Source organism: Erpetoichthys calabaricus, chromosome 13, assembly GCF_900747795.2.
Source record: "Erpetoichthys calabaricus chromosome 13, fErpCal1.3, whole genome shotgun sequence".
Lineage (NCBI taxonomy): Eukaryota > Metazoa > Chordata > Cladistia > Polypteriformes > Polypteridae > Erpetoichthys > Erpetoichthys calabaricus.
The window spans coordinates 121,125,433-121,151,822 of record NC_041406.2 but is presented as its reverse complement, the minus strand read 5'-3'; the positions used below and the strand labels follow the sequence as shown (position 1 = coordinate 121,151,822).

General features: G+C 37.2%; 1 protein-coding gene across 1 annotated transcript in view; it reads right to left on the bottom strand.

Moving 5' to 3' along the window:
- Positions 1-26,390, bottom strand: part of LOC114641919 (frizzled-6) — a 198,822-nt gene that overhangs the window by 143,367 nt on the left and 29,065 nt on the right. Inside the window, exon 2 of the mRNA XM_028790945.2 lies at positions 610-978. Within this exon, the coding sequence (XP_028646778.1) occupies positions 610-816 (207 nt within the window). The 5' untranslated portion in view covers positions 817-978. The remainder of the gene's footprint in view (positions 1-609; positions 979-26,390) is intronic.

Genomic DNA, 26,390 nt, shown 5'->3' with positions numbered 1-26,390 from the left:
TAAGACTCCTCATTTCTAGGCAAAATACATGGATCTGCTGTGCAGAATCCCACAGTCTGTAGCACTTCTAGGCTCTCACTATGATTTACGCATTTAAAAAGAGACCACAGTTGCACTATTAATGGTCCACTTCCTGACAGGCTCTTCAACTCTCCTTCAGGCTCCTCATCTGAAATCATACTGTAAATTTCCCTGTATACTACATCCTCTCTCCAGATCATTAAGGCAAAGAATTTTATTTCCTGGTCACATATACAGGTATATTTTTAACTTCCTTAACACATTAACCATTATGACATTTTGGGGAGCCTAGCCAACCTGTACCCATACAGCAAATGCTTTCAAAAATTACTTAGTTTAGCAGCATATTAAAAAACAAAAATCCAAGTAATAGGTTAGTTTTTGAATACACTCATCAACGAGATAAATCACTTACTCAAACACATTCTTCATTTTTACACTACACTGGCCTCAATTATTACAGTTTATATACACTATAATTTAGATTTCTGCAGACTTGTGACACTTAATTACATCTGAAACTATATAAACCATAGATATGTACAGTAAATCAAAGAATGCATATGGAAATTAATCAGATCAGCTTACCTCCATTTTGCTGGCAGCAATATCTTGATCATAGTGTTCCATTATATTGGGAAAATATGTCATGTTATAGTGAACAGTAAGACAGTAAAGAACTTTGATCGGCTCACAGGTAAAAGAGCTGTGCCCATGTATTACAGGCAGAGAAATGACTTCAATAAGAGTCACTACAAGTCCCAGTCTTAACATGTTGTCTTCCAAATTTTGCATTGCTGCATAAAACAGGATTTTGGGCTCACTTCCAAAAAAGGTTGCATGTATTAGGTTCTCGTTCTCTTTAATTAACGAAGCTCATCCAAATTCTTTTCTTCTTAAAATCATTCTGGTCTCAATACATTATTTCTCAGAATTCAGGCACAGTCCCATTCAGGCCTAAAAGATAAAGTTACAAATAAAAATAAATAAACTATTCCAAGTCACACAAATTCCACTTTATGCTTAGTATCAGTGAGAGAATAATTTTAGAGTAACATAGTATTTATCTTAAAGAAATAGCATAAAGTGTTAATAATTATCAGAAACCTGTTCAGGCATATCAGTAAACCAGATAAAGGTCAAGTGGGGCGGTTGGGACCATGCACTGATACAGCACGTTGCCGTACCCACCAGTTAAGTGGAAAACGGAGAAAAAGATTTTATACACAAAATTTACTTAAAGATGACTAAGAAGTCAGCAGATGTCTTGTGAACAACCAGAATGGACTGTTGTTACATACACAGAAATTTCAAGGGTGGTGGCTCAACCCAAATGGTATATGAAGAACAAGAATATAATAAACTAGCAAAATACCCGCGCTTCGCAGCGGAGAAGTAGTGTGTTAAAGAGGTTATGTAAACACATATATACATATACATGTATACATATCTACATATACACATATCAACATATATATACCCATACATATACACACATACATACACACACACATATTATATACAGTATATACATACATATCTATATATATATCTATATATATATATACAGTATATACATACATATCTATATATATATATATATATATATCTATATATATATCTATATCTATATCTATATATATATATATCTATATCTATATATATCTATATATATATATATATATATATATATATATATATATCTATATCTATCTCTATATATATATATATATATATATATATATATATATATATATATATCTATATCTATCTCTATATATATATATATATATATATATATATATCTATATCTATCTCTATATATATATATATATATATATATATATATATCTATATCTATCTATCTATATATATATATATATATATATATATATATACATATCTACATATATATATTATATAGACATACATATATACATACATACATTCACATACATATATATATATATATATATATATATATATATATACATATCTATATATATAGAGCCAAATCCCGGCGCTTCGCAGCGGCGAAGTACTGCTTTTACATTTTTACTAAGAAGAAAAGAAAACCTTTTTAAACTGAGGGAAAATATACCAATAACAATTTGTTAAGGATCTGTTTTTTTGTGAAGCTGCCTTTACACAGCCTCTCCGCTGTTTTATAAACGAACGCCATATAAGGCCATCCTTTCTCCTTGCTTAGCGGTTCTGTATTCTTTTATTTTTCGTTTATTACGATTGTTATAGTTATTGTGTAGTTATTTGAGACTCACTTTTCTGTTCAGGTACCCATTTCCTTTATGTAGTCCGTGAATTCTCCGCTACTTTTTGTTCGTTTATTACAATTATAGTTATTTATTGATTCCCTTCTTTAGCTGACTGCCTGCTCATATAAGGCACTCTGCTGTTTTTTTGTGAAGCAGCCTTTACACAGCTTTTCCACTGTTTTATAAACAAACGCCATATAATGTCTTCTTTTTTCCTTGCTTCGCCAAGGAAGCAGCCTTTTTATTTAATCCATGGGTTCTCTGCTGTTTTTTTGTTCGTTTATTACGATAGTTATAGTTCTCTTTGTATACCACGTTGTCAGTTCAGCACTCCGGTTGTAATATGACCAAGCTGTGCAAGCTTACTGTGGAGAATGCAACGTATAGTTGTATCGGGAGAAAAGCAATCTTGCCTCAAATCAATGGCAACCTTTTGTAGGTCTATGAACTTAGTTTAAACTTTAGGTTTACACAGTGTTTTATTTCCGAAGTACAGTACCTGCACTCATGAATATGTCTGTATGCGTCAGTCGCTTCATATGTTCACGTGAGCCGCTCTTTTGTGTGATGTTGCGATGTCCACGGCTTTATTTAATGTTAGCTAAGACCCGGTTACTTAAAAGTTTCTCGCTACAGTAATTTTAACTCCGTTACAAAGTGATCCAAAGTCTCGTTTATACCTCGTGTCTTCTCATTAAACTTGTATGTCGCGAATATGGTATTGCAAACGGCAGCGGGAGCGTTTCTATAAACTTAATTTAAACTTACGGTTTACACCGTGCTTTGTTTCCGCAGTAGCTGCACTTATGAATATGCTTGTATGCGTCACTCGCTCGCTTCTTATTGTTTCGCTGCCTTCTCAATTGTGTAATGAATGTTTTCTTCAGCGCTCTTTGGGGCTCTTCCTTGTTTTGTACGTACTGCGTTCACAGTCAGTTCACGTGATTACGTGGCCATGGAGGTGCAGTCTATTACAGTATATGGACAAAAAAGAGGTTCCAGTTATGACCATTACGCGTAGAATTTCGAAATGAAACCTGCCTAACTTTTGTAAGTAAGCTGTAAGGAATGAGCCTGCCAAATTTCAGCCTTCTACCTACACGGGAAGTTGGAGAATTAGTGATGAGTCAGTCAGTCAGTCAGTGAGGGCTTTGCCTTTTATTAGTATAGATAGATCATTTGGGTGTAAATCAATGAACCAACCAGACTAAATGTATGCACTGATTGAAATTGTTATGTAAATTCAGTTGTTTAGAAAATAGACTTATACCTTTAATATTTGGACCCTTCTCATCCTGTTGTAACAGACTGCTGTAAAGAATGCTCCCTGTTCAAGCATTTGCTTAATAGTAATAAAGGACTTAATGATCAGCTTTCCTACAGCCTGGTTTCTGACTTGAAAAGGTTTTATCAAACTTGTCCTACTAGAGGATAAGTTTCTTTCTTTAATTAAAGATATTGATTTCTACCACAGTTTTGGTGCCCGATATTAAGGCTGTCCAAGTCCAGGATTAGCAGAACACAGCAGATTGGAATCTCAAAAGATGAAAAGCCAACAAGGTAATTTGAAATTAGATCTGGCTTGTTCCCGTCTATGTGTGATTCCCCCTCCAGAGGATGTGATTAACAAACCTAAAACTATAGGAGGAAGACTGTTCATTTGTTCTTTTGAGGATAAGATGCTGGGTTATACCCCAAGCTTTTAGAATAGGAGTGTTTTTTGTCTAGAGTTAGTTTTAGTCTTAGTATAGTTAGGTTAGGGATTGGAGACTGCTGTGGCTTGTTTAGTTCACCAGAGGAGTTAGAATAGAAAAGGCCAAAGAAAGAAGGCTCCTCCGTTCCGGGTTCGAGTCCTGGCAGAGTCGAGACAAAGAGGGCTGAATTAGCAGATCACTGAAGGGAAGACAGAGTGAACAGATTTCTGTGAGAACTTGATTGCCAGAGGGAACGTACGCCATCTCAAGGATTCGCTGGGACACATCTGACATTGCCAGTGAATACAGAATAGTGTCGAGTGGCTCTTTGCCGCATGGTGGATTATTTGGTTTGCCATCTGGAGGGAGTCACCCAGACTTCACTCTGGGTTTGGAAAAAGATCTCAGTAGACAGTAATGCTAAAAAATAGCTACGTGAAATCCTGTTAAGAAGAGCAATTCATCATTAAATAGGGTTATGGTTAATTCTTGGACACCTATCGTTGTCGGTTCAAGTGGCTCTTGGAGTCAGTTCAAGTAGTTTAAAGTGAAGGATACTTCATGCGCATAGTTGCAACCCATGGGAGGGGTGAATCCCACATGAAGATAGGGTTAAAAGAATAAGATAATTGTATAATCATTGAAGAGTAAACAATTTACACTTTACATGAAAACTGTGACTGGTAAGAAAAAGAAAAGGTAATGGCAGCTGACTTGTTGTTTTCTAGACTTTGTTCTTGGTTTCTTTTTACATCTTAACATGCAGCACTGGGTAGTGTTTGTATGTTTTTTTAACAATTTACATAGATTGGTAAAATGAAGAGAAGTCTAACTGTAGCAGCGCTTGCAAAATAGGTACACATGGAAGTTGATTTGAAACAAAGTGGGAATGGTTGAAATAAACACTTAAAATAACAAGATCTCAATGTACAGCAAAGTCATGCCAGCAAGATAAGAGTGCAATGCAACAAGAAAGTAAGAGAAATGGAGAGGGCGTATGAAAAGAATGACAGGTATAAAATATGAAAATGCTTTAAACGTGTTGAAAGAATACTACGTGTGTTTGAAAATGCTGCACTATGCCTAAGGCATGACGATTTCTTTGTCTGAAATGTACTTGTATTAAACTGAATATTCAAGTCATTGTTGAAATATATTGTGCGCATACTTTTCAAATTGCCTGATACAAAGTTTCACAGTTATGAGTTAATTTGGATTAAAATATGAGTTTTGACTATGTGTAATATTTGGTAAAATGAAAAAAAAGTCTCCAGTTTGCTTATAAAAATAAATGTTCAATACATGTTTCCTTCAAACCTTGATCAAGTTTTAAGGAAAAATGTTCTTTTGATAATTATAAAATATAAGGAGACAATTTCTTGCTATTGGGGTGTGTATGTTTATTGAGCATGGTTGAGTCAAAAACTATTATTAAAGAAGGGTAGTATGATGGTGCAGTGATTAGCACTGCTGCCTGGTAACATGAAACGAAGGTTCAGACTTGCACGTTCAATGTTAAAGACAGTTTAAGTGACATTGAAAATGCAGTATTTGAAAGCAATATCCGTGACTGAAGTTTAAGTGAGTTTGGGAATATAATTGGTTAAAGACAATGTGTGAAGATATGTGGTGCTGTTTGAAGAAATTAACTGACTGATAAGACTATACATAAAAATGGAAACATATGTTGTTTAAATTAAATTCTCTGAATTCAAACTGAAAATAGGTGCAATGGAAAATTCTCTATAAAATACATGCACTACTTTCCTTTTGAGTACTGGCCATACTGTGATAAGTGCAAGTTCTTTTAGTAGTTTTAAATTAAAGTAAAATTAGACATATCCTTTAAAACAGTAAGGAAGCTGGCTTCCAGTCCAGGCAGTGTTCCATACCATGACACGTTGTGCAAACGGAATGTTAACTAACAAATCATAGACTGTGCTTTTTTATACAGAACCTACACTCTGGAAAAGCTGCAAGGAAATCCCAGAAGATATCAACGAAGACGCATGCATGAACAACTAGCTTTAGCGAGGAGTTATGGGTAAAACAAATCAATGTTATTAAGCTTAAATAAACTTTTTATCTTAGTCCAACGTACTGTCTCAATATGCATGAATGCAATAATGTAGTAACTAACCTGAGAGCATTTTAAATACAAATAGATTTTGAATTATAAGGGATTTAATGCCTGAAATATATTAATATCTCTTTTTCCCCATCCACTTCTTGTGTTAAAAATAACTTGTTTACTTAAATGTGAAATAGAATAGAATAGAACTAGGGGGCTCTGCCCCCTGCTCGCTTCGCTCGCCAACCCCTGGTGTTGGGTAACCCGAAATACATTGATGTATGTATGAGATATACTGGAGTGTAAAGGTGTAGATGACGAACGAAGGAAGTAAAGAACCCATAGCATAGCACATTAGAAAGATTTATTGGAATATTTCTTTATACACAACATTTGTAGTAAAGATGGTGTGTTGTCCTTGAATGAGTTTTCTTTGGTATGGAGTATCTACAACTTTAACTTTAATGTCAGATGAACGCCAAACTCTTGAGAAGGCTACATAAAGTTGTCAATGTCCAAGTACAGGCTCGGAGAGGTATATGCCAACTCTGTCCATGGTTTGTCCTTGGGATTTGTTGATTGTCATGGCAAATGCAGGTCTAATGGGAAATTGGCGTCATTAAACTGTAAAAGGTAATTCCAGATCAGAACTTGTAAGGTCAACTCTAGGAATCAAAACAGTATTGTTAGAATTTGATCCTGTAAGTACTTTTGTAGACTTAGCTAATGGGTGACTGTGTAATTGTTGAGTGTCTTTTAATACTGTGTAAGCATACATATTAACACATGTGCAATTAAACGTGTGCATTTACGGGGTCATTTCTCAGGCTTAAAAGCTCGCCTTTTATTAAAAGGGTAAATGGTATTGCTTGTTTTCAGGAAGGGTCATTCCTTGATAGATTGCGTCATCTGGATCTAACACGTAGATTTATGCATATTTGCGTTCGTGATTTGGTTCAGGGTGCACTGTTCCAATCCGATGTAGCTCTTTCTTTTTGGAGCCGTGCCTGCTTTGCTTGCGGCATTTCAGACGCGCACTGTAGGCGCCTGCGTTCATTGATTTTATCCAGGCGGGCTCATTTTTGTATCTCCGTCAGTTGTGGTCTTTCGTTTTGTAACCGTGCCTGCTTTTCTTCCTCAGTTTCAGACGCGCGTTGTAGGCGTCTATGTTCATTGTATTTGTCCATGCGGGCTCGTATTTGTAGCTCCGTTAGTTGAGCTGTTTGGTTTTGGAGCCGAGACAGTTTTGCTTCTGTGGTTTCAGACGCGCGTTGTAGGCGCCTACATTTATTCACTGTAATGTGATTCACATATGCTATACGGTTTGGAAGTGTGAGGATGCCGTACGTTTAATACGGAGAGTTCGTTTATTCTTATGACCCGGACCATGCTGTGTAGTGTGGACGTTTAGTTCAGAAGTGCGTTGTAGGCGCCTGCACCTTTTGTACTTTCTCGCGCCTTCCATACTATCTTTGTGGACCTTTGCGGACTCCGTAGTGTCTTCCGTTTGACTCTGGGGTGCAGTGCAGAATCCTCTTTTCTGTGTGGCGTTAGTTGAGCTCTTTCGTTTTTGAGCCGTGACTCCTTCGTTAGTTGAGCTCTTTCGTTTTTGAGCCGTGACTCCTTCGTTCGCGGTGGATCAGACTTCGCTTGCGGTTTATGAGACGCGCGCTGTAGGCGCCTGCGCACTATGTCTCCTGCGTCCATCGCCGTGTACCTGGGTCCGTGCCTTCCGGTTTACCATTCTCGTTTAGTAATATGGATGTTACTGCTGATGGAAGATTTAGTTTTATTTTTTATAATTTGATATTCTGATGAAACATTCCAGATACATTGTTAAAAATCCTGAAGCCTAAGATAGAAATGTATGTGTTAATTTAACTTGTAAAACATTAGATGAAATAAAAAATACATGGGACGTATATAAAGAAACTATTTTAGCTTTAAGGGTAAAAGTTAAGAGAGGTGTTAATAGGTGTATTTTAAGATAATTTCTGCTGATCCAAGTAACTTTTGGAATAATTAAGGAACTTTATGTAGGAAAATTACAGAAAATATTTTATACGACTTACCCTGATATCCATAGACATAGAGAAATATACATATTTTTGTAAACTATTTAATTACAAATATTGTAGATGGAAATGTGGAGCTTAACTGTTAAGTTTATTTTGATCTTATTTCAAAAATAATTAGGCATTTACAAGTCCAGATTGTGTATTTCTTTCTTAATTTCTGCTTGCTATACTCACTAAGAGATGTTCTCCAGACGACACTGATGTTATATTACCATCCATTATTCTATGAAAAGGGGGCAAAAAGTGCCTACCCAGATTCTAGCTCAAGAATGAGGGGTTGAAGTAATTTCCAAATTTCCTTAATTTCTACAGGAACCTCCAAAGAACAGGACTCTTTAATTAATAACTTCCATACCACTCTTGCCTTCTCTTCCCTTTTTTCTTGTATGCTAAGGACAACATACCCAAGGGATCAGGGGTCTCTGCTGCCAACAACTCAATTATGCTGGTGACGGTTGACGCAGAAAGACCATCATGGGTCCTGCATCATAGATGACATCTGTCTGCATTGGATTAAGAGTTTCAGATATTAATATACTTTTGCTTTGGGGCATCGGACTCCAAGACCAGACGCTTTTACTCTGCAAGAATGTCATTCCACCTTTACTATGCTTGCTTCTTGATGACAGTTCTGGGACAGTTCTTTCTTTTTCCTCCTTGAAATGAACACTCTTAACTTTGTTTCCATCCACTTGTTTAATCACACCCCAATATCTCTTTTTCTGCAGCAACATTTTTCAAAGATGATTTGAACCATGGACTTATGGAATGAATAGAAGGAAAGGCTAATTATCTGCAGGTGCTAGCATATATATACGTAAACAAAATGTAATATTATTTATAACATTATCATATTAGCGCTTGCAGCATTACCAGTTAAAAGTCAGTCCTATTTAAGGTTTCTTGGTTTAATAATAGAATGAATAATGTAGAGTTTAACATAAAGGGAAATTTGGTAACTATGAAGAATGGTGGTAAACTTGAGGGATGGTAAATAACAGCTCTGGAAAAAATGTTTAAATCTAGTAATACAGGTTAAGTCCTGTTATAGTGAATACTGAAGTAACAACATTTTCAGAATAAATGAATATTATTCTGTGGGCCTAGACAAATATTTATAGAACATTATGTCAAACAAATCTTATTTTAACAAAATGTAACTCTCAGTATAACAAATGTTTTTTGACCAAAACTGGCCATGAAAGATAATAATGCAATGCAAAAAATACTTGATGCTGCTCCTACACTTTCTGCGCTGAGCCTCAGGAACTCTGCAACAGGTTGTCTCAAAGACAGAGGCAGTCTGTTACAAAATTTAAAGTCTTAGGTGGTCTCAGCGAGAGTGTAGGTGCGACATCATAGATATAGCCGACATCTGAGTCAATGCTGCACTAAGCGTCCACATGGGTAGGTCTATCATGAACACATTCCATACTGTTTGAGTTTCATAGCGCTACTCAAAGTTTTCTTTGAAAAAAGAAAAAAAAAAGTGAGAAACGGCATCTGTTTACGCTGAAAGAAACATTAACAATCCTGGAAAAAACTAATTCTGGTAAGAAGAAAAATGATGTGTCAAAAGCATTTTGGAATCACACCTTTTATCTAATGTCTTGTTTTCATTCTGCATTTCTAGTTAAAAAAATGATATCTAATGTCTCATTTTCTGTGTTCATACCTGTATTTCTAATTTTAAAAAAAAGTTAAATCTTAAAGTCTTCTTTTCATTCTGTACTTTGATACCTGTATTTCTATAAAAAAAAGTTACATCTAATGTCTCGCTTGCATTCATTACATCAAACCTCTCATTTTCAAATAAAATACTTTTTGCAGTTTAACACTAGAATCCCTGAAGCCTACAAAAATATTTGTAATGCCGGGCCACCTTAAATTCCCTCAAACCTTCTCAGCAACGTCTTTGTTTAGCAAGTGTGTCAATCAGCACAAGCAGCAAGCAGCCTGCGCACTTAACCCCCACCAACGCAGCTGAAGTCAGATGCAAAATTCTCAAGAGCTGAAGTCTCTTTAACTGGGAGTGAGGTGTCTGGAATTGTATAGGGTAAAAAATATATCATTATTTGGAATACATACATTTCATGTGTGTTCCATGTCTACAACAACCTGTGTAAATTTACGATGACAGGAAATGTGAGGCAAGAAATGTTGAACACATAATTAAAACAAAAACTTTTTCCATGTTATGAATAATGTAATGATAAAATATGTAATGATAAAATGCTGATGTGAAGTGTATAATGTGTGAAGACTGAAATCCAAATATCAAATTAGCATTTTCAAAAAAGTGTAACAAAACAACTGTACTTTTATTCAAGAATATAACCAAAGAAAAAGAAATGATTGAATTTACATGCTGCTATCAATGTGTAAGAACCAAAGCGCAAATATCAAATCGACACAAAGTACAGATGGCCGATTGGTTGCGGCTTCATAATCAAAAGGTTGCAGGTTCAATCCCGAGTCCTCCTCGCGGGGGCCAGCCACCGTGCATTTACCTTAGGTGAGCTGCTTTTATTATTATCTATATACCAATTAATAAAAGGCAAAGCCCTCACTGACTCACTCATCACTAATTCTCCAACTTCCCGTGTAGGTAGAAGGCTGAAATTTGGCAGGCTCATTCCTTACAGCTTACTTACAAAAGTTAGGCAGGTTTCATTTCGAAATTCTACGCGTAATGGTCATAACTGGATCCTGTTTTTTGTCCATATACTCTAATGGAGGAGGTGGAGTCACGTATCGCGTCATCACGTATTACGCCTCCTACGTAATCACGTGAACTGAAAACAAGGAAGAAATTTAAAGCACGAGTCAAACGCGGGAACGAAGGTAAATGACGTTAATTGTTGAGTGTCTTTTAATACTGTGTAATTGTTGAGTGTCTTTTAATACTGTGTAAGCATACATATTAACACATGTGCAATTAAACGTGTGCATTTACGGGGTCATTTCTCAGGCTTAAAAGCTCGCCTTTTATTAAAAGGGTAAATGCAAACTGTTTTCATTCTGAAGGGCACAAACCACGTTAGATTTCAGACGTTAAACGCATAAAAATGTCGGTACACCAGATAAATAAGCGCAACATATTATCAGTTGTATTGTATGCTTACAATACATATAGAAATGTGTTAATTGTTAACTAATATTATGGGATGGTGTTTTTCGACTCGCGTCTTGATTTAAACGATTGCATGTCTTGGTGGGTTTGCGTAGCTTATTGTCAATATCTTTACACCTCTTTTTAAGACTTAATTTAAAAAGGTTTTCTTTTTTTCTTAATTAAAATTTGAAAGCAATACTTCACTGCTGCGAAGCCCCTCTAGCGCTGACGTCCGAGGTTCGATTACCGTAAGCGAGTGCAGTGAGTGTGTACGCCTGATGAGCCAAGAATAAGGGGGAAAGACGTGTCGCGTACTCTTTGCATTATTTGACAGTAAACTATTTTCAACCATTCTATGATCTGCTTCTCACAACTGAAGGCACCGTGGCGGATGTTACCTGACTTGCTGGCCAACCATAAGCGTTACCTGGTAGGTAACCACCCACTCACTCACTTCACTCCCTTACGAGAATCGAACCTCGGACGTCAGCGCCTGATTCACAATCTGATTGTATGGGTGGTTACCTACCAGGTAACAATTATAGTTGGCCAGCAAGTCAGCTCGAAGTGATCACTCGAGTGAAGGCAGCTTCACAAAAAAAACAGATCCTTAACAAACTGTTATTGGTATATTTTCCCTCAATTTAAAAAGGTTTTCTTTTCTTCTTAATAAAAATTTAAAAGCAGTACTTCGCAGTATACCAATCCAGAAGCTTCAGTTTGTATTAATAACATTTGCTCAGACTACTTTAAACTAGAACGTGGTACCAGACAAGGATGTCCCTTGTCGCCACTGTTGTTTGCAATCGCTATTGAACCACTGGCGGTTCACTGCCGAAATTCTTATCAGATAAAGGGGATTGTCAGAGAAGGACTGGAACAGAAAATTTCTCTATATGCAGATGATATGGTTTTATATATATATCAGACCCAGAAAACACTGTCCCTGCTGTTTTAACAGCACTAACAGAATTTCAAAAGATATCTGGTTTTAGAATTAATCTGAATAAAAATATACTCTTTCCAGTGAATTCACAAGCACATAATATTAGATTAGACACCCTACCTTTTACCATAGCAGATCAGTTTAAATACCTAGGGGTAAATATCACAAGTAAACATAAAGCTCTTTATCAACAAAATTTTGGCGTCTGTATGGAAAAAATTAAGCAACACTTGCATAGATGGTCAACCCTTCATCTCACTCTAGCCGGAAGAATTAACATTGTTAAGATGGATATCCTTCCTAAACTTCTCTTTTTATTTCAAAACATTCCAATATCCATATTACTAACCGAGAATGCTAAACCGGATGATGGACGCAGGCACATCCGGCAATGGGCCGTAGCTGCAAAAAGACGTACTGCGCAGGCGCAAAAAGAGTCCGCGAGAGTCGGCTGAGGAGTAGAGAAAGGCGGACAAAAGAGGGCGAGAGAGGCGGATGAGGGGCCGCGAGAGGCGGACAAGACCACAGAAAAAAGGAGTGAGCACAGGAAAAATGGGGAAATGAGGCGCAAAGAGCACCGAAAAAAGGAAAAGGCACATAAAAAAGTATTCAAACGCAAGCAAAGCACGAAACACATTGCACACGAAACTAGACCCAAAAAAAAAAAAAAAAAAAAAAAAGAGGCTCGCGCACAACAGCAAGGCACCCCAAACAGGCACCGGACGGGACACACACCAAGAGGGGGATTCAACAAGCCCATGGAACACAAAAAAAAGAACACAAAACCACCCCACAGACCCTACAAGCAACGGACGGGACACACACAAAGAGGGGGATTCAAACAAGACACAGGAACACAAAAAGAAAGAAGACGCTCGCGCAACAACAATCCTCACTCCCCCCCAGCCCCCCACCCCCCCACACACACACATCCATAAGAAGTGATGCCCAAAGCCACATATTCTAAAGTGAACGTCAACACCTTCACATTAGACAGCATAGGTGTCAGCATAGGTGGATCTCCTTACAATAAAGCACTATTAACCGTTCAACTGCAGAAAAGGAAACATATTAACAGTGACTGCGATCCTCCTTATTACTTATCCATATTTCGCATGCTGAGAAAGAAACAAGTCATGAATACACGGTCACGGGTACAAAACGAAAAGGAAATGATAACAGGAACAAACACACGAACACGAAAGAAACAACAAAATAGATGGCTATGCGGCATAGGTGGATCTCATTACAATAAGGCACTATTAACCATTCAACCGCAGAAAAGGCTCCATATTAACAGTGAGTGCAATACTCCTTATTACTTATCCATATTTCTAAAAGAAAAAAGTCTCGACTCCAAAAACGCAAAGCTCAACTAAAGCTTCTAACTAACGATGTACCTAAAAGTAAAAACTTTATGAACTGCATTAGATCCTACAATAGTTCATTTGCTTTTGCATATACCGGAGTAAATATCAGGCCACCAAAAGGCAATGGACCATACTGCTTTCGCATATGTGCACAAATACTGCATCGCATTGGAACAGTGCACCCTGAAACAAATCAACAACGCAAATATGCACAAATCTACATCCTAGATCCACATTACGCAATCTATCAATCAAAGTGCTGCATCGCAACAGGCACGGATTCAAAACGAAACACCTCCCGTCTCAGACATACGTTAATGGCAGCGAAGGCTACAACGGGCTTCTCACACAGCACAGGCAAATCGATTACAGCTCCAAAACAACACGTCCCAAATACTACACATGCAACAACGTGCCTCTCAAACGGCACAAGGAAAACATACACCAGGAAAATTCATTCGGATTAATGAATGTCATTTGCAATCATTGTCATTCAGTTCACTTCCCTGAAGAAACGACTGGCAATACAAGTTATACATTTACACGTTGTTGTCAAAAGGGTCAAATTAGACTGCCTTCTTTACATTCATATACTGAATATCTACAGAAGCTTATAACTGACGATGTACCTGAAAGTTAAATCTTTATCAACTGCATTAGATCCTACAAATCGGTATCCACTATGAACATTAACGGTGGCACTGCACGTGACATCCGTCTTGAAAAAATGTTGTTTATTGATGAATGTTCAATGACATGAAGTCACTTACTCAACACCATTCATAAACTTCTACAAACGTTTATGAATAATAATATTCGATTTGGAGGAAAGGTACTTTTATGAGGAGGAGATTTTAGACAGTGATTAGCTATTCTTCCAGATGCCATGCACTCAGCTATTGTTCAGTGCACCTTAAAATACGCAGACAATTGGCATTACTTTCAAAAGATACAGTTAGTAAAAAAGATACGATGTCCAGAACCAGATCATAACAATTACTTATTACAACTGAGAGATGGTACACTCACCAATACAGATGGACTTCAGCCACATATTATTACAATTCCTCAAGCCTTTATCTGCGACGACTTAGTTACAGAGACATTTGGAACAGCAATCTCATTAGACCAAATGCCCCTTTTAACACAACGCACTATATTATGTCCAAAAAATATTAATGTGGAAAACATAAATACCCAAGTCATTCCATTACTTCCTGGAGAGACACAACTCTTTCTAAGCTCTGACAAACTTGACTCTGATCACAACAATAACCATCTTAAATGACCTTACAAGTTCTGAGCTGGAATTACCTTTTACACTTAAACGGCATGTACAAAGACATTTTCAAATAAACCTTTACACTGTGCCACACACTTTATTGTTTGATTTCTATTTGCATCATCTACACCGTCACACTATTCTATATCTCATTCATACATCACGCTCTTTGTCATTCCCAACACCAGGGGTTGGCGAGCGAAGCGAGCAGGGGGCGGAGCCCCCTAGTATATCAATAAATCGTTTTTTTAAACAGTTAGATTCAACAATAACCTCATTCATTTGGAACTCAAAACACCCACGAATCCGAAGAGCGACCCTACAAAGACCTCAGGCAGAAGGTGGCATGGCTTTACCTAATTTTCAGTTTTATTACTGGGCAGCAAACATACAAGCCAAAAAAACCTGGACACAAATAAATGAACATACACAGGCTTGGTCCGCAATAGAAGTAAAATCCTGTAGTACTTCTTTATATTCCCTGCTCTGCTCTCCAATAAATGAAAGTTATCGCAAATATACTAATAACCCAATTGTGCTTTACTCACTCAGAATATGGAACCAAATTAGAAAGCATTTTAAGATGGAAAATCTTTTATCAGTGGCACCTCTGCAAGAGAACCACCTCTTTCAACCTTCGCAAGTATATCCAGTTTTTAATACCTGGAAAAGTTTTGGGATTAAAATGCTCAGAGATCTTTATATAGACAACATATTTACATCTTTTGAACAATTACGTTCAAAATTCAACCTCCCAGCTACACATTTCTTTTACTATCTTCAAATTAGAAATTTTGTTAAACAGAAATTGCCCGATTTCCCCCACCTTGCACCCTCCACAATGCTGGAAAAAATACTGCTCAATTTCGAGGAAATAAACACTATTTCCGCAATATATAAAATCTTGTTAGAGTCCCTACCTTTCAAAGATCCAAGAGGACATTGGGAAGAAGATCTCTTAATCAATATATCAGAAAAGGAGTGGAAGGTAGCAAAGCAGAGAATTCACTCGAGTTCTATATGCGCAAAGCATAGAATTATTCAACTAAAAATTATATATCGAGCTCATCTGTCTCGCTTAAAACTGTCCAAAATGTTTCCAGGGCAGGATCCAACCTGCGAACGCTGCAACCAAGCTCCTGCCTCACTGGGTCACATGTTCTGGGCCTGCAACAAACTAACATCATTTTGGACAAAAATTTTTAAGTGCCTTTCAGACAGCCTTGGGGTCACAATCCCTCCTAACCCATTAACAGCTGTGTTCGGCGTTCTTCCAGATGGACTTGAATTGGAGAAGGACAAGCAAACGGTGATTGCATTCACTACACTTTTGGCACGCAGACTTATTTTGTTAAATTGGAAGAATCCTAATTCTCCTCTTATAAGTCAGTGGGAAACCAATGTTTTATATTATTTGAAGTTGGAAAAAATCAAATTCTCAGTTAGAGGATCTGTACAAATTTTTTTCAAAACCTGGCAGGATTTAATCAATATTATTTTAGAATAAGAGAAATAACTATTACCGCATTTAACTCCCTTCTCCATCTCTTATTTACATATATATTTACTTCTCCCTTTCCTTTGTTTAATGTGGCCTTATTAAAAAGCCTTAAGCAATTTTCCTTTAGCTAAGATCTCCTTCTCAGGGGTGGGGTTTGATTTGTCTTCAATTTTGTTGGGTTATAAATTGATCTGTTTGCATGGAATGATTACAATGAAAATTAATAAAATAAAAATATAAATGAAAAAAAAAAAAAAAGCAGTACTTCGCCGGTGCGAAGCGCGTGGATTTGAGCGACTGACGCATACAGACATTTTCACGAGTGCAGGTACTTTGGAAAGAAAGCACCGTGTAAACCTAAAGTTTAAATTAAGTTCATAGACCTACAAAAGGTTGCCATTGATTTCAGGCAAGATTGCTTTTCTCCTGTACAACTATACATTGCATTCTCAAGAGTGTGCTTGCACAGCTTGGTCATATTACAACCGGAGTGCTGAACTGACAACGTGGTATACAAACAGAACTATAACAATCGTAATAAACGAACAAAAAAAAAAAAGCGAAGAACCCTTGGATTTAATAAAAAGGCTGCTTCCTTGGCGAAGCAAGGAAAAAGGAAGACTTTAAATGGCGTTCGTTTATAAAACAGCGGAACAGCTGTGTTAAGGCTGCTTCACAAAAAAACAGAACCTTAACAAATTGTTATTGGGATATTTTCCCTCAATTTAAAAAGCTTTTCTTCTTCATAAAAATTTAAAAGCAATACTTCGCGGGGATTTATACTATATATATATATATATATATATATATATATATATATATATATATATATATATATATATATATATATATATATATATATATATATATATATATATATATATATATATAGAGAGAGAGAGAGAGAGAGAGAGAGAGAGAGAGAGAGAGAGAGAGAGAGAGAGAGAGAGAGAGAGAGAGAGAGAGAGAGAGAGAGATCTATATATAATCTATACTAATTAATAAAAGGCAAAGCCCTCACTGACTCACTGACTGACTGACTCATCACTAATTCTGCAACTTCCCGTGTAGGTGGAAGGCTGAAATTTGGCAGGCTTTTTCCTTACAGCTTACTTACAAAAGTTAGGCAGGTTTCATTTCGAAATTCAACGCGTAATGGTCATAACTGGAACCTCTTTTTTCTCAATATACTGTAATTGACGGCAGCTCGATGGCCGTGGGAGGAGGAGTTGAGTGTCACGTCATCACGCCTCCCACGTAATCACGTGAAAAGACTGTGAACGCAGTAGGGAGAAATGAAGGAGGAGCCGCAAACAGCGAAGAACAAAAAATTCATTAAACAATTGAGAAGGGAGCGAAACAATAAGAAGCGAGCGAGTAAAGCATACAAGCATCTTCATAAGGGAAACAAAGCACGGTGTAAAACATAAGTTTAAATTAAGTTTATAGAAACGCTCCCGCTGCGGATTGCAATAACATATTTGCGAGATAAAAGAAGGCAGTAGGGAGAAATGAAGGATGAGCCGCAAACAGCGAAGAACAAAAAATTCATTAAACAATTGAGAAGGGAGTGAAACAATAAGAAGCGAGCGAGTGAACCATACAAGCATCTTCATAAGGGAAAAAAGCACGGTGTAAAACGTAAGTTTAAATTAAGTTTATAGAATAGAAACGCTCCAGCTGCGGATTGCAATAACATATTCGCGAGATAAAAGTTTAATGAGAAGACACGAGGTATAAACGAACCACACGCAGTAGCGCAACGTTAGGGGCTTCACCTCTGGTGCTGACGTTCGAGATTCAATTCCCGAGAGCGGATGCAGTGAGTGTGTACGCCTGATGAGTCCAGAATTAGGGAGAAACACGTGTCGCATACTCTTTGCATTATTTGAAAGTAAACTATTAAAACCATTCTATGATCTGCTTCTCGCAACTGAAAGACGGCACATGGCGGATGTTAGCCGACTTGCTGACCACAACGTTAGGGGCTTCAACTCTGGCGCCGCAAACAGCGAAGAACAAAAAATTCATTAAACAATTGAGAAGGGAGCGAAACAATAAGAAGCGACCGAGTGAACCATACAAGCATCTTCATAAGGGAAACAAAGCAAGGTGTAAAACATAAGTTTAAATTAAGTTTATAGAAACGCTCCCGCTGCGGACTGCAATAACATATTCGCGAGATAAAAGTTTAATGAGAAAATACGAGGTATAAACGAACCACACGCCGTAGCGCAACGTTAGGGGCTTCACCTCTGCCGCTGACGATAGAGATTCGATTCCCGAGAGGGGATGCAGTGATTGTGTACGCCTGATGAGCCCAGAATTAGGGAGAAACACATGTCGCATACTCTTTGCATTATTTGAAAGTAAACTATTAAAACCATTCTATGATCTGCTTCTGGGAACAGAAAGAGGGCACGTGGCGGACGTAAGGCGACTTGCTGATAAACCACAAGCGTGACCTGACAGGTAACCACCCATACAATCAGATTGTGATTCAGAAAACGAATGCCATGAATGTAATTACCACGATCTACATACTGTCAAATAAACGAAACACACGCCGTAGCGCGACAGCTGTGAAAAGGGAGCTTCACAAAAAAACAGATCCTTAACAAATTGTTATTGGTATATTTTCGATCCGTTTAAAAAGGTTTTCTTTTCTTCTTAATAAAAAATTAAAAGCAGTACTTCGCCACAACGAAGCACGAGAATTTGGCTATATATATCTGCTTCTCGCAATTAAAAGAGGGCACGAAGCGGATGTTAGACGACTTGATGACCAACCATAAGCGTTACCTGCCAGGTAACCACCCATACAATCAGATTGTGATTCAGACTAGGAATGCAATGAATGTAATTACCCCGATCTACATACAAGGCGAAAGCCTTGCAACATTCAAAGATGATGGTTTGGGATAAGTACACCATGGGACATAAAAGAGCTTATGAAGCCTTGAACCGAAAAAAGCAAGATCTCAGAGATCGTAAAAAAAAAAAAAAAAAAAAGGAGGTAATGTCGTTTTACTCGCTGTAGATTTTAGTCAAACATTACCAGTTATTCCACAACGGAGACCAGCAGATGAACTCAACGCGTGTTTAAAATCCATGCTTCTCCCACGGTCGGTTATATGTCACGTGTTCTCAGGTAGGTACACCAAAAAATGTATACATTTAAGCATGTAATGGGCAAAGAAAAAATGAGGTATACCCGAAGGCACTGCAGTAGTACTCAATGTAACTTTACTTCTTAAATGTTAATGTTTTACTGTTTAATAATTTATACGCTTCTGATATGTTGTTCAAATTCTTTTATCAAAATACCAGTGACGGCGCAATGCACGATAACATGGAGTGAATACACCGTACACATCCGCCCACAGCCGCCCTGGTGTGCGCAGATAGGAGTTGATTCTACAATAAAATAAAATAAAATAAAGATAAAAAGAGTAATACAATCATCACCCATAAAGCGGATAGCAGACGTGACGTACTATATGTGTACCAGATTTCAAGTCAATAGGTGAAACGGTTTGCGAGCTACAGGTGATTTAAAATCCTGGACAGACAAACGAATAGCCACGGTAGCAAATTATAGAAGAAGATTTTACTATTTAATAATTTATATTTATATGAAATGTGCTTCTTATATATTACTTCATATTCTCATATGATAATGATGTTAATGTTGTTTATATTGATTTCTATGTTATTGTAAGTGCATGTATGTGTGTATATGTATGTATATATATATATTATATATACACATATACACATATATTTTATATATATAATATATGTATATATATATATGATATATCTGTATATGTGTATATATATATATATATATATATATATATATGATATATCTATAGATATATATATATATATATATATATATAATATATATATAATATATGTGTATATGTGTGTGTGTGTGTGTGTGTATATAATATAATATATGTGTATATGTGTGTGTGTGTGTGTGTGTATATATATATATATATATATATATATATATATATATATATAATATGTGTGTATGTGTGTGTGTGTATATATATAATACTAGCAAAATACCCGCGCTTCGCAGCGGAGAAGTAGTGTGTTAAAGAGGTTATGAAAAAAAAAAAAAGGAAACATTTTAAAAATAACGTAACATGATTGTCAATGTAATTGTGTTGTAATTGTTATGAGTGTTGCTGTCTTTTATATATATAATATACACACACACACACACACATCCACATAAACATATATATACATATACAAATTTACATATCTACACATATATATATATATATATATATATATATATATATATATATATATATATATATATAGACATACATATATACATACATACATACATACATTCACATATACATATATACATATATATATATATATACTGTATATATACATATGTACTTATTGGCTCCTGTATTTAGGATATGGCAGGTTGGATAATGGACGGATGGACATCTGTATGCATAGCCGTATTTGCCCGTTTTCATTTTTTTTCTTTGTTCAGTAATATTTCAGTAAACCCGGAGCTTGTCAGTTCAAATCCTGGTAGTGACACCACTGTGTGACCCTGAGGAAGTCACTTCACCTGCCTGTGCTGCAAAAAACAAAAGTAATGTAACAAATTGTACCTCAGATGTTGTAAGTTGGTGGAATAAAGGCATAAGTAAAATAGATAAATATGTATTATACACATAGGAAGTATTCATTTATTTTCAGTTAAGTCATCTGCAGCAAACTTTTATAAATGAGGGTTTCTGATTTTTAGATAGTGCAAACTGTTTCTTCTTCATTGACGTTTTCTCTTGGAGAGCTTTTTTCATTTCATTGAAAATGAAAGCAGCAGCTGCCAAAATATGCTTTCTTATTAATTTTTCAACATTGTGTAAAATAAATGTATAAAGTAACATAAAAGGTTTAAATACTGGTTATCTTTTACAGTAAAATATTACTAAAGAGATACAAAAAAAGTAAAATGGATATGTTCTTTTTCTTTAAGGAGATTAAATATTACTGAAGAAAGAAAAAAAAAAAATTAAACAGCCAAATGGGGCTATGCATACGAACTTAAAAGGTTTAAATAAAACAGACATATATATTTTATTTTTACTTGCTTAACTTGTGGAGGGTGTATCCTGTAGCAAAGCCCTAACTTTTTTCGTGAAAGCCCATTTCAGTCAATAAGTCTTAAAAAAACGTGTAAAGATATTGACAATAAGCTACGCAAACCCAGGAAGACATGGAATCGTTTAAATCAAGTATCATTACATCTTCCTTTCTTAAAGAGAAGTAAGGCAGTACTTATAAGCTTACATATTTATATATAGACATACATACATATATATATATATATATATATATATATCTATATCCGAAGCCGTGCAAGCACACTCTTGAGAATGCAACATATAGTTGTACAGAAGAAAAGCAATCTTGCCTCAAATGAATGGCAACCTTTTGTAGGTCTATGAACTTAATTTAAACTTTAGGTTTACACGGTGCTTTCTTTCCGAAGTACCTGCACTCATGAATATGTCTGTATGTGTCAGTCGGTCAAATCCACGCGCTTCGCACCGGCGAAGTACCGCTTTTAAATTTTTATTAAGAAGAAAAGAAAACCTTTTTAAATTGAGGGAAAATATACTAATAACAGTTTGTTAAGGATCTGTTTTTTTGTGAAGCTGCCTTTACTCGAGTGATCACTTCGACCTGACTTGGTGGCCAAGTATAAGCGTTACCTGGTAGGTAACCACCCATACAATCAGATTGTGAATCAGACTACGAATGCCGTGAATGTAATTACACACTCACTGCACTTGCTTACGGAAATCGAACCTGGGACGTCAGCGCTAGAGGGGCTTAGCAGCGGTGAAGTATTGCTTTTAAATTTTAATTAAGAACAAAAGAAAACCTCAGAGGTTCGATTCCCGAAAGGGAGTGAAGTGAGTGTCCGGTTAACCACCAGGTAAAGCTTATGGTTGGACAGGAAGTGACGTAACATCAGCCATGGTGCCTTCACTTGTGAGAAGCAGATCATAGAATGATTGAAAATAGTTTTGCATTTACCTTTTTAGTAAAAGGCGAGCTTTTAAGCCTGAGAAATCACCCCGTAAATGCACACGTTTAATTGCACATGTGTAAATATGTATGGTTACACAGTATTAAAAGACAGTGAACAACGTCAGTTACCTTTGTTCCCGCGTTTGATAAAAGGCGAGCTTTAAAGCCTGAGAAATCACCCCGTAAATGCACACGTTTAATTGCACGTGTTAATATGTATGCTTACACAGTATTAAAAGACAGTCAAAAATTAACGTCATTTACCTTCGTTCCCGCGTTTGACTCGTGCTGTAAATCTCTTCCTTGTTTTTAGTTCACGTGATCACGTAGGAGGCGTGATGACGCGATACGTGACTCCGCCTCCTCCATTAGAGTATATGGACAAAAAATATGTTCCAGTTGTGACCATTACGCGTAGAATTTCGAAATGAAACCTGCCTAACTTTTGTAAGTAAGCTGTAAGGAATGAGCCTGCCAAATTTCAGCCTTCCACCTACACGGGAAGTTCGAGAATTAGTGATGAGTCAGTCAGTCAGTCAGTCAGTGAGGGCTTTGCCTTTTATTAATATGTATATATATATATATATATATATATATATATATATATGCATGCAGCTGGAGATCCACGAAGGGAGAAAAAAGAATCACGTATCATAAAATAGTTTTTTTTTTTTTTGTTTTTTTTTTTATTCCTGAGCTTTCAACCCCTATCAGGGGTCTTCATCAGAGGATAATGCTTAGACTTACAAGAATCAAAGGCAATATATAGCAACACATTCAGTGGGGGGTGGGTGGAGGTGACTAAGTCAGTATGATCAAGGGGGGGTGGGGGGGGGGGTGTATAGTTTATTTGTGTTCTTCTTAAGTTGGCATATGCTGGATTTATGTCCAAGTGTCTGTTGATGGCGTTTTCATCTGATAGCCAAGACTCGGCCAACTCTCTGGCACTTTTAGTACTGGCCTTAAATTTTACTTTTACGTTGTCCCAGTTGAATGTGTGTCCTGTCGATTTAGTATGTGCATAGATCAAAGATAGTGCGTCCTTTCTTCTGACGGCGTTGTGATGTTCCTGTACACGTGTTGAGATTCTTTTTGACGTTTGTCCTATGTATACCGCTGAGGAAGAATTGCATGGAATACTAAAAATTGCGTTTCGTGTTTCGGCTGTCGATTTCTTGTTTTTAGCATTAAACAGGACCATGTGCAGATTGTTCTTGGGTTTATGTGCTATTCTGATGCCCCACTTAGTCAGGGTGCGTGCAGTGCCTTCTGACACATTATGGTGATAAGGGAGTGAATGCCAGGTGGGGTGGGGGTTCTGATTTAAGTCGATTGTATGCTGATTCCTTTGGCGTCTGCTGTGTAGACTCCGATTAATGAATGTTTTTGAGTATCCGTTCGAGGTGAAAGGGTGGAAGAGATAGCGTCTCTCATTAATTTTTGTTTCCTTGGTATTACAATGAGTGTGGACTCGTTTGAATAGGGTTTTCACGCAGCTCCGTTTATGAGATACCGGGTGGTTGCTGGAGGTTGCTAGCATTCACTCCCTTATCACCATAATGTGTCAGAAGGCACTGCACGCACCCTGATCAAGTGGAAGAAGAAGGGACGCACTATCTTTGATCTATGCACATACTAAATCGACAGGACACACATTCAACTGGGACAACGTAAAAGTAAAATTTAAGGCCAGTACTAAAAGTGCCAGAGAGTTGGCCGAGTCTTGGCTATCAGATGAAAACGCCATCAACAGACACTTGGACATAAATCCAGCATATGCCAACTTAAGAAGAACATGTACACAATAAATAAACTATACAACCCCCCCCCTTGATCATACTGACTTAGTCACCTCCACCCACCCCCCACTGAATGTGTTGCTATATATTGCCTTTGATTCTTGTAAGTCTAAGCATTATCCTCTGATGAAGACCCCTGATAGGGGTTGAAAGCTCATGAATAAAAAGCTATTTTATGATACGTGATTCTTTTTTCTCCCTTCATGGATCTCCAGCTGCAAATATGCAAACCATATCACAGACCTTCTCTTCCATATATTATATATATATATATATAATATATGTGTATATGTATATGTATATATATATATGACAGCAACACTCATAACAATGACAACACAATTACATTGACAATCATGTTACGTTATTTTTAAAATGTTTCCTTTACTTTTTCATAACCTCTTTAACACACTACTTCTTCGCTGCAAAGCGCGGGTATTTTGCTAGTATAGATATAGATATAGATAGATAGATAGATATATAGATATAGATATATATATATATATAGACATACATACATATATATATATCTATATCTATATATCTATCTATCTATATATATATATATATATATAGATATATATATATATATAGATATAGATATATATATAGATATAGATATATATATATATATATATATATAGATATATATATATATCTATAATATATATATCTATAATATATAATATACCTATTACTTGCCCAGACAGTTTGGACACGTCATTGTTGTCATCGTGTATATCCCTCCTCGGGCGGACGAGGAGTCAGCGAGTGACATCATCCATTCTGCTGTTGCTAAGTTACAAACGCAGCACCCTGAGGCGCTTGTGCTAATCGCTGGAGACTTTAACCATGTGACGCTGGACAAAACATTACCTGCATTCTCCCAGTATGTGGACTGTAACACCCGGGGAAATAAGACTATTGATTTACTGTATGCAAACGTTAAAGACGCATACAGCGCCACCCCGCTGCCTGCGCTTGGGAAAGCAGATCATAACCTGGTTCTGCTTCAGCCTCACTATAAACCAAAAGTGAGAGTCCTACCTGTAACCACACGATCATTCAGGAAGTGGACCCCGGAGGCTGAGAATACTCTGAGAGAACTTTTTGGAACTACAGACTGGGATATCCTGCAGGGATCTCATAATGAGAACATTGAGGAAGTTGTTGACTGCACTACTGACTACATCAACTTCTGTATGGACATTGTAGTTCCAGTAAGAACTGTACGCTGCTATGCTAACAACAAGCCATGGATTACAAGTGACATCAAGGGCCTTTTGAACCAGAAGAAAAGGGCTTTTAAAAACGGTGATCAGCATGAGCTCAAGCGCGTGCAGAAGGAACTCCGAGTCCAGCTCAGGGCGGCGAAGGAGCAGTACAGGAGAAAGCTGGAGCAGAAGTTGCAGAATAACAGCATGAAGGAAGTGTGGGATGGGATGAAGATGATCACTGGCTGCAGCTCGAAGCAGGGTACCACCATTGAGAGAGACGTGAAGAGAGCAAACCAAATGAACAACTTCTTTAACAGGTTTGACCACCCTAACCCACTCTCACTCTCACCTCGGAGTATTGCACCCTCCACACATCCTTCTGCTGATACCAGCATAGGAAAGACATCCCCACCCATAATTACAACAGCGCAAGTGAGCAGAGAGCTGAGGAGACTTCGTGCCAGGAAAGCAGCGGGTCCAGATGGAGTATCGCCACGACTGCTGAAGGTCTGTGCATCGGAGCTGGGGGGCCCTCTACAGCGCATCTTCAACCTGAGCCTGGAACAGGGGAAAGTCCCGAGGCTTTGGAAAACATCTTGTATCACCCCAATCCCAAAGGTATCACGTCCTAGTGAGCTGAATGACTTTCGGCCTGTTGCTCTGACATCACATGTGATGAAGACCATGGAGAGGCTGCTGCTTCACCACCTTAGGCCACAGGTTCAACACGCCCTCGACCCTCTGCAGTTTGCATATCAGGAGAAGGTGGGAGCAGAGGATGCCATCATCTATATGCTACACCGATCCCTCTCTCACTTGGACAGAGGTAGTGGTGCTGTAAGAATTATGTTTCTAGACTTCTCTAGCGCCTTCAACACAATCCAACCTCTGCTCCTTAGGGACAAGCTGACAGAGCTGGTATTAGATTCATAC